This window comes from Chiloscyllium punctatum, chromosome 3, assembly GCF_047496795.1.
Source record: "Chiloscyllium punctatum isolate Juve2018m chromosome 3, sChiPun1.3, whole genome shotgun sequence".
NCBI classification, from domain to species: Eukaryota; Metazoa; Chordata; class Chondrichthyes; order Orectolobiformes; family Hemiscylliidae; genus Chiloscyllium; species Chiloscyllium punctatum.
In genome coordinates, this window is record NC_092741.1 from 11,139,523 (window position 1) to 11,154,241 (window position 14,719).

A 14,719-nucleotide genomic window follows, 5' to 3' on the forward strand; every position below is an offset into this window, starting at 1 on the left:
TTGGAAAAATGAGCTGCTTAGAAAGAGGAGGTAGCTTGGTTCAGTTTCACGATGAAGAATGTTCTGGACAAAAAACAGAAAATGCTGGAGATCACAGCAGGTCAGGCAGCATTCGTGGAGAGAGAGAACAAGTTAATATTTCAAGTCTAGATGACTTAATCAGAGCTAACAATGGGGGGGGAGGCATTTACACAATAGTGGTCAGGAGGGATTGGCGTGCTGGAGGAGAAAAGATGTTGATAGTTCAGATTAAGTGACCAGAATGTAAGAATGGCAGACCAATGATGTGTCTAACTGTCAGACTGGAAAGAACAGACAGTCCCACTGGGGTGGGGGGGGAACAGAGTAAGGGTGACAGAGAATGTGAATTCCATGTGGGGTAAATCTGAGTTATTGGCAGTCACCGTGAAAGGAAATATCTTTATGAAAGTGAGTTTTGGCAAATACCTTGTTGAGCACCAGCAGTGAAATGGAAAGTAATGATGATATGTATGGTGAATGAGACACTTGGATGCTGCCTGAACTGCTGTGCTCTTCCAGCACCACTAATCCAGAATCTGGTTTCCAGCATCTGCAGTCATTGTTTTGACCTCACTGGGAACTCCTGTCAGCAGGAAGAGCAAAACCTCTTCAGGGTGGGAATTCTTCAAAGAGTCTTGGCAGATGCTGGAATCTGAACTGAAAATTTACTCTGAACTCTCAACATCCTTTCACTCCCAGCACTCCAACCCTGTCCCTCCCACTGTTGTATAAATGTCATCCCCACCCCATTCACTTTAGCTCTGAAGAAGAGCCATCTAGAAATGTTAGAATGCTCTGTCACCATGGATGCTACCTGACCCACTGTGATCTTCAGCATTTTTTGTTTTCAGTTCAGATTCCACTATCTGCAGTAATTTGCTCATACATAGTGTTCTGGATGGACAAGTCCAGAGATCTCTGAATGAAGAGTCACATAAAGCAAAACAAAAGGAGTGTGTGACAATTTGATAATCAAAGTTGAAACTTGGCTGAGAATAAAATGTTTGAGGTGGGAGTGGGACAAAAGAGCTGCAAAGAAAATGTATGTGAAAAGAATGCAAGCCAACATAAAAGGAAATCCAAAAACCGTAAGTCATATATAGTAAGAGGAGACATGGAGCGATTAGAGGCAGAGAACATGTGTGAAGAATGAATATTCTCTTGACTGTGGGGAAAGACCACTGTGTAAGATCGGCCTGCCGAAAGAAGAACAGGGGGCCCATACAGATGTTTTTTTGGGCTCTGCTGATGCCTCAGCCAAATATATGTATATATACAAGATTGAAAAAAATGCACAGGATTGTAAAGGACAAGAATAAAGTCGAATCTGTGTTTGTAAATATGGACATATGTATGGCATGATCCAATGTACAGACCATCAAATCATTTATGAATAAAGTATATTTTTGAAATAAAAAAAAATCATGATGGGGGAAGGAGTTGACAGGCTTGAACAGTGAGGGGATGAGCTAATATTGTTAAAATGGAGCTATTGAGAAGGCGAAATGTACATGAACATTACTAAGTTACTAGGTTTTACCACTAGACTGAGGGAAGCAAGGAGACACATTGCAGATATAATTTCTGTAACTTTTGTGGCTCTGGGCGGTACAGGGCTATTATAATTTTATATCCTCATCAAAATAAAATGGTGTTATGATAAGCCTAACAAATACAGAGCAATTAGTTCAACATTGGTGGGGAAAGAAATGGCAAACCAAGAGAAAATTAAGAGTCAGTCAGCATCATTAAAAAACACAAGTAATGCTGGATAAACTCAACAACTCTGGCAGCATCTGTGGAGAGAAAACAGAGAATGTTTTGAGTCTGATTCGAAGGTAGAGTCATCCCAGACTCGAAATGTTCACTTTGTTTTCTCTTCACAAGTTACTACCACACCCCCTGAGGCATTCTGTGATTTTTTTTCAGATTTGCTGTATTTTATTCACGGTCTGTGATCTGTAATTTTTTTTGCAGAGTTGCTGTATCTTATTCACGGAAATGATGCAGTTTTAAATATTTATTGTGTTGGTACATGGTGAAATCAGAACTCGAATGCAACCACATAGGCACAAACTTGACTGTTTGGGTAACATGGGGTTGACTCTCGGAGTAGTTGTACCACGCATCCTCGGCGAGCGGCGCTAGTCCTGGAGGACCGGCGATGGAGACTGAGTTTTTTGAGGAAGATGGCCGCCCTTGTCACTCCGTGCACTCCTTGTTTCGGGGCGGGTTGCCACGATCAAAGATGGCGGCGGTGCGCCTGGTTTCCGCGCTGCGGAGGCGCGCGATCTGCCGTTGGGCCGCCGCGGGCGGAGACCAGACCCGGGCCCAAGCCCAGGCCCGGACCCGGGGGTGCGGGCAGAGCGCCCGACACGTCCGCCAGACCTTCCTCCGCTACTTCCGAGACAAACAGCGGCACCGGGAGGTCCGCTCGGCCCCGGTCATCCCCAGGGGCGACCCCAGTCTCCTGCTGGTCAACGCCGGCATGAACCAGGTGGGCGGCGGGAGGGAGAGGGAGGAGGGTCAGGGGGGAAATGGGCAGACGCGGGGGTGGGGTGGGGTGGGGTGGGGGGGAGAGCAGGCTCAGGCTCAGGCTCAGGCTCAGGGTGGGTGTAACAGCGAGGTTGTGGGGAACAAGGTGTAGGGAAAGACGGTAAGGTATAGGAGCAGAATTAGGCCACTTGGTCATTTTCTCCTCTTAAAATAAATGCTAACATTTGCATTGCCTTTCCAACTGCTGACTGAACTTGCATATTAACCTGAAAAGAATTCTGAACTAGGATACCTCAGTCCCAATGTGTTTCGGATTTCTGAAGCCTTTCCCTGTTTTGAAAATTATTCTTCATGTGAAAGGGAATAATCTTATTTCGTATTTCATTTGCGACTTCTTAGAGTCACAGAGATGTTACAGCATGGAAACAGACCCTTCGGTCCAACCCGTCCATGCCGACCAGATATCCCAACCCAATCTAGTCCCACCTGCCAGCACCCGGCCCATATCCCTCCAAACCCTTCCTATTCATATACCCATCCAAATGCCTCTTAAATGTTGCAATTGTACCAGCCTCCACCACCTCCTCTGGCAGCTCATTCCATACACGTACCACCCTCTGTGTGAAAAAGTTGCCCCTTAGGTCTCTTTTATATCTTTCCCCTCTCACCCTAAACCTATGCCCTCTAGTTATGGACTCCCTGACCCCAGGGGAAAGACCTTGTCTATTTATCCTATCCATGCCCCTCATAATTTTTTAAACCTCTATAAGGTCACCCCTCAGCCTCCGCTCCAGGGAAAACAGCCCCAGCCTGTTCAGCCTCTCCCTGTAGCTCAGATTCTCCAACCCAGGCAACATCCTTGTAAATCTTTTCTGAACCTTTTCAAGTTTCACAACATCTTTCCAATAGGAAGGAGACCAAAATTGCGCGCAATATTCCAACAGTGGCCCAACCAATGTCCTGTACGGCCGCAACATCACCTCCCAACTCCTGTACTCAACACTCTGACCAATAAAGGAAAGCATACCAAACGCCTTCTTCACTATCCTATCTACCTGTGACTCCACTTTCAAGGAGCTATGAACCTGCACTGCAAGATCTCTTTGTTCAGCAACACTCCCTAGGACCTTACCATTAAGTGTATAAGTCCTGCTAAGATTTGCTTTCCCAAAATGCAGCACCTCGCATTTATCTGAATTAAGCTCCATCTGCCACTTCTCTGCCATTGGCCCATCTGGTCAAGATCCTGTTGTAATCTGAAGTAACCCTCTTTGCTGTCTACTACACCTCCAATTTTGGTGTCATCTGCAAACTTACGAACTGTACCTCATATGCTCACATCCAAATCATTTACATAAATGATGAAAAGTAACAGACCAGCACCGATCCTTGTAACACTCCACTTGTCGCAGGCCTCCAGTCTGAAAAACAACCCTCCACCACCACCCTCTGTCTTCGACCTTTGAGTCAGTTCTGTATCCAAATGGCTAGTTCTCCCTGTTTTCTGTGAGATCTAACCTTGCTTCTCAGTGTCCCATGGGGAACCTTGTCAAACGCATTACTGAAGTCCAGAGAGATCACATCTACTGCTCTGCCCATATCTCTTTGTTACTTCTTTAAAAAACTCCAAGTTTGTGAGACATGATTTCCATGCACAAAGCCATGTTGACTATCCCTAATCAGTCCTTGCCTTTCCAAATGCACGTACATCCTGTCCCTCAGGATTCCCTCCAACAACTTGCCCACCACCGAGGTCAGGCTCAACAGTCTATAGTTCCCTGGCTTGTCCTTACCACCCTTCTTAAACAGTGGCATCATGTTTGCCAACCTCCAGTCTTCTGGCACCTCACCTGTGACTATCGATGATACAAATATCTCAGCAAGATGCCCAGCAATCACTTATCTAGTTTCCCAGAGTTCTCGGGTACACCTGATCAGGTCCTGGGGATTTATCCACCTTTACCCGTTTCAAGACATCCAGCACTTCCTCCTCTGTAATCTGGACATTTTGTAAGATGTTACCATCAATTTCCCTACAGTCTATATCTTACATATCTTTTTCCACAGTAAATACTGATGCAAAATATTCATTTAGTATCTCCCCCATTTTCTGTGGCTCCACACAAAAGCTGCCTTGCTGATCTTTGAGGGGCCCTATTCTCTCCCTAGTTACCCTTTTGTCCTTAATGTATTTGTAAAAACCCTTTGGATTCTCCTTATTTCTATTTGCCAAAGCTATCTCATGCCTCTTTTTTGCCCTCCTGATTTCCCTCTTCAGTATACTCCTACTTTCTTTATACTCTTCTAAGGATTCACTCGATCTATCCTGTCTATACCTGACATATGCTTCCTTCTTTTTCTTAACCAAACCTCAATTTCTTTAGTCATCCAGCATTCCCTGTACATACTAGCCTTTCCTTTCACCCTGACAGGAATATACTTCTCTGGATTCTTGTTATCTCATTTGTGAAGGCATCCCATATTTCCGGCTACCTCTTCACCTGCGAACATCTGCCTCCAATCAGCTTTCGAAATTTCTTGCCTAGTACCGTCAAAATTGGCCTTCCTCCAATTTAGAACTTCAACTTTTAGATCTAGTTTATCCTTTTCCATGACTATTTTAAAACTAATAGAATTATGGTCGCTGGCCCCAAAGTGCTTGCCCCACTGACACCTCAGTCACCTGCCCTGCCTTATTTCCCAAGAAGTAGGTCAAGTTTTGCACCTTCTCTAGTAGGTACATCCACATACTGAATCAGAAAATTGCCTTGTACACACTTAACAAATTCCTCTCCATCGAAACCTTTGACACTATGGCAAGTCCCAGTCTATGTTTGGAAAGTTAAAATCCCCGACCATAACCACCCTATTATTCTTACAGATAGCTGAGATCGCCTTACAAGTTTGTATCTCAATTTCCCTCTGACTACTGGGGGGGTCTATAATACAATCCCAATAAGGTGATTATTCCTTTCTTATTTCTCAGTTCCATCCAAATAACTTCCCTGCATGTATATCCGGGTATATCCTCGCTCAGCACCGCTGTAATGCTATCCCTTATCAAAAATGTCACTCCCCCTCTCTTGCCTCCCTTTCTGTCCTTCCTGTAGCATTTGTATCCTGGAATATTAAGCTGCCTGTCCTGCCCATCCCTGAGCCATGTTTCTGTAATTGCTATGATATCCCAGTCCAATGTTCCTAACCATGCCTGAGTTCATCTGCCTTCCCTGTTAGGCCCTCTGCATTGAAATAAATGCAGTTTATTAGTCCTACCTTCTCCCTGACTGTTTGACTCACTTCTGTTCTCAACTGTACCAGTCTCCGATTGATCTCTTTCCTCACTTTACAAGTTTAAATCCTCTCAAGCAGTTCTAGCAAATTTCCCTGCCAGTATATTAGTTCCCTTCCAATTTAGGTGCAATCCGTCCTTCTTGTACAGGTCACTTCTACCCCAAAAGAGATTCCAGTGATCCAAAAATGTGAATCCTTCTCCATACACCAGCTCCTCAGCCATGCATTCATCTGCTCTAGCCTCCTATTCCTGCCCTCACTAGCTCGTAGCACTGGAAGTAATCCAGATATTACTATCCTTGAGGCCATCCTTGAGGCCCTCCTTTTTACATTTCTGCCAAACTCTCTGTAATCTCCCTTCATAATCTCAATCTTTTCCCTTCCTATATCGTTGGCTCCAATGTGGACAATGACCTCTTGCTGGCCTCTCTCTCCAGTGAGAACATTCTGCACCCTCTCTGAGACATCCTTGATCCTGGCACCAGGGAAGAAACACACCATTTGCTTTTTTTGCTGCTGGCCACAGAAACGTCTGTCTGTACCTCAGACTAGAGAATCCCCAAATACACTTGATCTCTTGGAAGCCGACGTACCCCTTGTTGCATTAGAGCCAGTCTCAATACCAGAAACTTGGCTGTTCGTACATTCCCCTGAGAATCTATCACCCCCTATATTTTCCAAAGCAGCATACCTGTTTGAAATGGGTATATCCACAAAAGATTCCTGCCCTTGGTGCTGACCTCTCTCACCCTTCCTGAAGTTAACCCATCTATGTGATTGTATCTGAGACTTCCCCCCCCCCCCCCCCCCCTTTCCTGTAACTGCCATCCATCACATACTGTTGCTGTTGCAAATTCCTCATCGCTTCTATTGGTCTCTCCAACCGATCCACTCGATCTGATAAGATTCGCATCCAACAGCATTTATGGCAGATATAATCCGCAGTAACCTTTAAACTCTCTTTAAACTCCCACATCTGACGAGAAGTACATATCACTGCAAAGGCCATTTTTGCTCTTTCATAATCTACAGACCCAGAAAATAACACCGTCTTATTCCTCTACAAAACATTGCCCTAGGTTAAATTAATAGTTATGGTTTATATTTTAAGTTTAATCAAGAGACATATCTCTTAAAAACATATAATCAAGAAAGAACCTACTCTACTCACTACTGTATCCTTTCTATTGGACACACTTAAAACAACGATTAACTTATCTGATTCTGTGTTGTGAACTTTGCCCAAACAGGTTCCTCCAAGATTAGTTGTGAAATTCACTGCTTGTTAATTTTCCCAGACATACTCCGATGTCCAGCGATACATGAATTCAAAACAGCAAAGGCAATAACTCTGCAGGCTCTCTCGCTCACACTCACTCACTCGCTCTCTGTCTCTCTTGGTTCAGGTCTTCCACCATTTGTTTGTTTGCCGTTACTATCCTCCGGCCTCATTTTCCAGCAGTACAATGCCCACTCTTGCTTCTTTCTCAACTTTTACATATCTTTAAAAAACCCTTGCAATCTTCTTCCACATTACTAGCTTACTTACCCTCATATTTCATCTTCTCCCATCATATTGTTTTTTTAGTTGTCCTGTGCTAGTCTTTAAAGGCTTCCCAATCCACTGACTACCCTCTACTCTTCACCACATTGTATTCTTTATTTATTGATTTGATGCTATCCTTGACTTCTCTCGTCAGCCATGGTGCCATGCCCTCCCATTATATGTTTCTTTTTTGGAATGAATTTCTGTTGTGCCTCCCAAATCATCCCCAGAAACTCCAGCCATTGCTGCTCCGCTGTCTTCTGTGCTCGGCTCCCCTTCGAATCAACTCTGGTCAGCTCCTCCCTCATGTCTTTATCGTTACCTTTACTCAATTATAAGACTGTTCCAGCTGATTCCAGCTTCCTCCTCAAACTGCAGGATGAATTCTATCATATTATAGTCACTGCTCTGTTGGAGTTCCTTCACCTTAAGCTCCCTAATTAAATCTGTCTTCTTACACATCATTAAAGCTCATAATTGCCTGCTCCGTATTGGGCTCACTGGCTGCTCCAAAATAAAACCATCTCATGGACATTCCACAAATACTTTTTCATGGAAACCACTAACAAGCTGGTTTTCCTAATCCACCTGAATATTGCAGTTCTCCATGATTATTTAATGGTGCTTTTCTTACATGCCTTTTCTATCTTGTGTTTTATTTTCTGCACCACATCCTGACTACTACTTGGTGACTTGTATGTAACTCCCAATAGGGTCAGTTTACCTGTGCAATTCCTCAGCTCTGCCTGCACCGATTCTATGCCTCCCACCTTATGTTACTTCTTGCTGTCGATTTAATTTCATTTACTAACAATGCAACACAACCCCTCTGCAAATTTGCAAGAAGGAGAGATAGGAGCAGGGTGAAAGTGAGAATCAGTGGCTGGGGTGGGGGAGAGCAAACGTGGGAGCAGCATGGGGGTTGTAGAGGTAGAAGGAGATCTATCTCAGCCTCCATATACTCAATGACCCAGCCTTGAAAGCCCTCTGCCGTAAAGAATTTCACAGATTCACTCCTATGAGAGAAGAAACTCCTCAACCTAATTCCATCTCTTAATAAGTGATCCTTTGTTCAGAGATTAGGGAGTCTGGCTGCAGACTCTCCCACAAGGGAAAACAACCTCTCCATATCAACCCTGTGTAGAAGGAAAAAGGGCAGCAGATACATGGGGACATCATAACCTGCAAGTTCCTCTCCAAGCCACTCACCATCCTGATTTGGAAATATTGCTGTTCCTTCAGTGTTGCTGAGTCAATATCCTGGATCCCTCTCCCTGGTGGCATTGTGGGTCTACCTACCGCACCTGGACTGTAGTGGTTCAAGAAGGTAGCTCACCACCACCTTCCTGGGGCAACTAGGGATGGACAATAAAATGCTAGGAGAAAGTGAGGACTGCAGAGGCTAGAGCTCAGAGTTGAGAGTGTGTTGCTGGAAAAGCACAGCAGCTAGGCAGCATCTGAGGCGCAGAAGAATTGACATTTTGGGCATAAGCCCTTCATCAGGAATGAGGCTTGTGGGCCTGGGGGGGGGCAGCTGAGAGATTAATGGGAGGGGAGTAGGTTTGGTGGGGGGGGGGGGGGCGAAAGAAGGGGAAGGTAGCTGAGAATGCAATAGGTAGTTGAAGGTGATAGGTTGGAGAGGAGGGTGGAGCGTATAAATGGGAAAGGTGATGGACAGGTCAGGAGGGCAGTGCCAAATTGGAGGCTTAGATCATGTGGGGGGGGGGGGAAGAGGAATGAGGAAACTGTTGAAATCTATATTGATCCCATGTGGTTGCAGAGTCCCAAAGCTGAATTTGAGGCGTTCTTCCTCCGGGCGTCGGTCGGTAAGGGTTTGACGATGGAGGAGGCCCAGGACCTACATGTCCTTGACTGAGTGCGAGGGGGAGTTGAAGTGTTCAGCAACGGGGCAGTGGGGTTAGTTGGTGCAGGTGTCCCAGAGATGTTCTCTGAAACAATCTGCAAGTAGGGAAATCGCAATTTCCCTTCCCACATGATTGACGATGCCCCCCAGCGCATCTCCTCCACTTTCCGCACCACTGCCCTTGAACCCCACCCTTCCCAACGGAACCCCCCGGTCCTCACCTTCTATCGCATCATCCTCCGCCACCTGCAAACAGGCCACACCACCAGAGATATATTTCCCTACGCCTATCAGCGTTCTGGAGGGACCATTCCCTCCTCGACTCCCTCGTCAGGACCACGCCTCCCACCAGCCCATACCCCACCCCTCACCTGCATCCAAGGCCCCAAAGTAACCTTCCACATCTGACAGAAATGTACCTGTACCCCCATCAATGTCATCTACTGTATCCGTTGCACCCGATGTGGTCTCCTCTCCATTGGGGAGGCAGGATTCCGACTTGTGGATCGTTTCAGAGAACTATCTCTAGGACACCTGCGCCAACCATCCCCACTGCCCCATGACTGAAGACTTCAACTCCCCCTCCCACTCTGTCAAGCACATGCAGGTCCTGGGCTTCATCCATCGCCAAACCTTTGCCACCTGACACCTGGAGGAAGAATGCCTCATATTCCGCCTTGGGACCCACAACCACATTGGATCAATGTAGATTTCAACAGTTTCCTCATTTCTCCTCCCCCCACATTATCCCAAGTCACTAACTCAGCACCACCCTCCTGACCTGTCCATCACCTTTCCCATCTATCCGCTTCGTCCTCCTCTCCTCCAACCTATCGCCTTCTTCCCTCACCTTCATCTACCTATTGCATTCTCAGCTACCTTCCCCTGCGCCCCCCCCCGCCAACCCAACCCAACCCCAACCCCAACCCCAACCCATAAGCCTCATTCCTGATGAAAGACTTATGCTTGAAACGTTGATTCCCCTGCTTCTCGGATGCTGCCTGACCTGCTGTACTTTTCCAGCACCACACTCTCGACAATAAAATGCTGGCCCAATCAGTAGCACCCAGATCCAGTAGTGAGTTAACGTGTCAAAATATTAACTCTTCTCTCCACAGGTGCTGCCAGACCTGAGTTTCTCCAGCAGTTTCTGTTTTTGTATGTTTCAGACTTCCAAATCTTTATTTTATTATACCCCCAAGAATCTTGCATGTTTTGATAACACCTTTCATTTTTCTAAATTCCAATGAGTACAGGCCGAACCTATGTAACCACTTCTCATAAGACAGTCCCTCCATACATGATCTCAGTCTTGTGAACCTTCTCTGGACTGTCTCCAATGCTGATATATTTGCTTAGATAACGGGCCCAAGACTCTTCACAGTATTCCAACCATGTTCTGATTAGTGCCTTGGAGCTTGTTTGGTTTTATGAAAAGTTCCTACTTTTATATTTCATTCCCTTTGAAACAAACGCCAACATTCCATTTACCTTCCATATTATCTACTGAACTTGGATGCTAGCTTTTTGTCATTCATGGATGAGAAGTCCCAAATTTCTCTGTTCTGTAGCTGTCTGCAATCTTTCTCCACTTAAATAATATTCAGCTGCATTATTCTTCCTGTCAGTGTGTAACCTCACATCTCCCATGTTCTATTTCATCTGGAAAATTTTTGCCCTTTCCCTTAACCAGTCTGTATCCTTCTGCAGACTCTTCACTTGCAATACACGTTTGTGAGCCAAGTGCTGGAAAGTGGGATTAGAATATTTAGGTGGTAATTTTTGACTGGTGTAGAATAGATGGACTGAATGGCCTTTTTCTGTGCTATAAACCCATGATTCACCATTTGCCTCTGACCTATTTTTGTGTTAACTGCAAATTTGGCCAAAGTACATTTAACTTCCCTCATAAGAGTTATTAATTTCTATTGTCAATAATTATGGCCCCACCATTGAACTCAATGGCATAGCACTAGTTACAGGTTGCTACCCTGAAAATGCCTCCTAACTCCCTTCCTAACCTCTAATTCCGTGTGTCCTAGTTAGCTCATCATCGATCCATGGTACTATCTCACCAACACATTGTTCTGTTATCTTGTGAGAAGCCTAATGTATGATACCTTGTCAAACACCTTCTGAAAATCCAAATATGTTACATCCTCTGCTTCCCTTTTATTTATTCTGTTTGTTAACAGGACATAGAAGCAGAAGTAGGCCATTCAGCCCATCTAGTCTTCCGCTATTCAATGAGATCAAGGCTGACCTGATAATAGTCTAGATTAGCGTGGTGCTGAAAAGCACAGCAGGTCAGGCAGCACCTGAGGTGCAGGAAAATCGACATTTCTGGCAAAAGCCCTTCATCAGGAATGAGGTAGGGAGCGTCCGGGGTGGAGAGATAAATGGGAGAGGGGTGGGGCTGGGGAGAAGGTAGCTAAGAGTACAGTAGGTGAATGCAGGTGATAGGTCGGAGAGGAGGGTAGAGCGGATAGGTGGGAAGGGAGATTGGCAGGTAAGACAGGTCATGAGGACAGTGCTAAGCTGGCAGGTTGGAACTGGGGTAAGGTGCGGGGAGGGGAAATGAGAAAACTGGTGAAGTCCACATTGATGCCCTGGGTTTGAAGTGTTCTGAGGCGGAAGATGATGCGTTCTTCCTCCAGGCATTGGGTGGTGAGGGAGCGGCAGTGAAGGAGGCCCAGGACCTGCATGTCCTTGGCAGAGTGGGAGCGGGAGGGGGAGTTGAAATGTTCAGCCACGGGGTGGTGGGGCTGATTGGTGCGGGTGTCCCGGAGATGCCCTTAAAGTTGGCGAGTCTACTATTGTTCCAGGCAGGCTATTCCACCCCCCTACTACTGAGGAAAGAAACTACCTCTGACATCTGTCCTATATCTATCATACCTCACTTTAAAGTTATGTCCCCATGTGCTAGCCATCACCATCTGTGGAAAAAGCTCTCGTTGTCCACCCTATCTAACCCTCTAATTATCTCATGTCTCAAGTCACCTCTCAACCTTCTCTCTAACTAAAACAGCCTGAAGTCTCTCAGCCTTTCCTCTTAATACCTTTCCTCCATACCAGGCAACATTCTAGTAAATCTCCTCTGAACCCTTTCCAAAGCTTCTACATCCTTCCTATAATGCGGTGACCAAAACTGTACATAATACTCCAAGTGCGGCAACACCAGAGTTTTGTAGAACTGCAGCATAACTTCATGGCTTGAAACTCAATCCCTCTACTAATAAAAGCAAATGCACTGTATGCCTTCTTAATAATCCTGTCAAACTGGGTGGCATCTTTCAGGGATCCATGTACCTGGACACCCAAGATCTCTCTCTTCATCAACACTACCAAGAATCTTACCACTAAACCAGTACTCTGCATTCCTATTACTCCTCCTAAAGTGAATCACCTCTCACTTTTCCGCATTAATCTCCACTTGCTGCCACTGAGCTCTGCAGCTTATCTATGTCCCTCTGTGACCTACAACATCCTTCAGCACTATCCACAACTCCAATGGCACTCATGTTATCTGAAAATATACTAACCTATCTTTTTATACCATCATCATTGACATTTATAAAAATGACAAATAGCAGTGGCCCCAAAACAGATCCTTGTAGTACACCACTAGCAACTGACCTCCAGGATAAACATTTCCCAACAATCACCACCCTCTGTCTTCTTTCAGAAAGCCAATTTCTTATCCAAACCGCTAAATCACCCTCAATCCCATTCCTCCATATATTGTGCCTACCGTGGGGAACCTTATCAAACACTTTACTGAAATTCATATACACCACATTAACTGCTTTACCCTCATCCAACTGTTTGATGGCCTATATCTCAGTATCCTCGACAACATTGTCTTTTTCCAGTGTGAATACTGATATTAAAAAAATTGATTTAGCGCTTTCTCCTTCTCGGAGAACTCAATAAGGTTTGTGAGGCACAACCTACCCTTCCTAAAACAATGTTGGCTATCCCTATTCAACTTATTCCTTGCTCGATGATTATAAATCCTATCTCTTATAACCTTGTCGAACATTTCACCCACGACTGAAGTAAGGCTAGCTGGTCTATAATTATCAAGGTTGTGTCTACTTCCCTTCTTGAGCAAGAGAACAACTTTTGCTATTCTCCTGTCTCTGGCACTATTCCTGTAGACAATGATGACATAAAGATCAAAGGCAAAGGCTCTGCAGTCTTCTCCCTGGCTTCCCAGAGAATCCTACAATAAATTCCACCTGGCTCAGGGGACTGATCTATTTTCACACTTTCCAGAATTGCTAACACCACCTCCTTGTGAACCTCAATCCCATCTAGTCTTGTAGCCTGTATCTCCGTATCCTCCTCGCCAACATTTTTCCAGTGTGAATACTGAAAAAAAAATTCATTTAGCGTTTCCCCAATCTTCTTTGACTCCACGCACAACTTCCCACTACTATCCTTCATTGGCCCTAATCTTATTCTAGTCACTCTTTTTACTCCTGATATACCTATAGAAAGTCTTGAGGTTTTCCTTGATCCTATCCACAAATGATTTCTCATGTGTCCTCCTGGCTCTTTTAGCTCCCTCTTTACGTCTTTCAGGCTAACCTCTAACTCTCAAGTGCCCAAACTGAGCCTTCATATCTCAACCTAACATAAGCCGCCTCCTTCCTCTTGACAAGAGCTTTAACTTCTTTAGTAAACCATGGCTCCCTTGATCAACAACTTCCTCCCTGCCTGACTTATCAAAGACACACAGTAGCTGTTCCTTGAATAAGCTCCACATTTCAATTGTGTCCATCCCCTGTAGTTTCCTTCCTAGGCATCCTAAATCTTGCCTAATTGCATCATAATTGCCTTTCCCTGCAACTCTTGCCCTCCCTTTCCATCACTAAAGTAAACATAACCAAATTGTGGTCACCTGCCTCCAAATCTAACACCTGGCCAGGTTCATTACCCAGGACCAAATCCAATATAGCCTCGCCCCTTGTTGGCCTGTCTACACACTGTGTCAGGAAACCGTCTGCACACATTGGACAAAAACTGACCCATCTAAAGTACTTGAACTATAGTATTCCTAGTCAGTATTTGGAAAGTTGAAGTCCTCCATAACTACCTTGTCACTCTTGTTCCCATTGAGAATCATCTTTGCTATCCTATCCTCTACATCTCTGGAACTATTTGGAGGCCTACAGAAAACTCCCAAAAGGGGTACCTTTCCTTTCCTGTTTCTAACCTCAGCCCATATTACCTCAGTAGACGAGTCCTGAAATGTCCTTTCTGCATCTGTAATACTGTCCTTGATTAACAATGCGTCCCTCCTTCCCCCTCTTTTTGCCATCTTATCTTTTCTTTCTTAAACATCTAAATCCCGGAATCTGCAACAACCATTCCTGTCCCTGTTCTATTATTATCTCCGAAATGGCCACAACATTGAAATCCCAGGTACCGACCCATGCTGCAAGTTCACCGACCTTATTCCGGATGCTCCTGGTGTTGAAGTAGACACACTACAG

At 45.1% G+C, this 14,719-nt stretch overlaps 1 protein-coding gene across 1 annotated transcript in view; it reads left to right on the forward strand.

Annotated features, from left to right (window-relative positions):
* Positions 1-2,254: 2,254 nt before the first annotated feature.
* The window catches only part of aars2 (alanyl-tRNA synthetase 2, mitochondrial (putative)), a 57,956-nt gene continuing 45,491 nt past the window's right edge, over positions 2,255-14,719 (forward strand). The window contains exon 1 of the mRNA XM_072550496.1: positions 2,255-2,518. Coding sequence (XP_072406597.1) covers positions 2,270-2,518 — 249 coding nt within the window. The 5' untranslated portion in view covers positions 2,255-2,269. The remainder of the gene's footprint in view (positions 2,519-14,719) is intronic.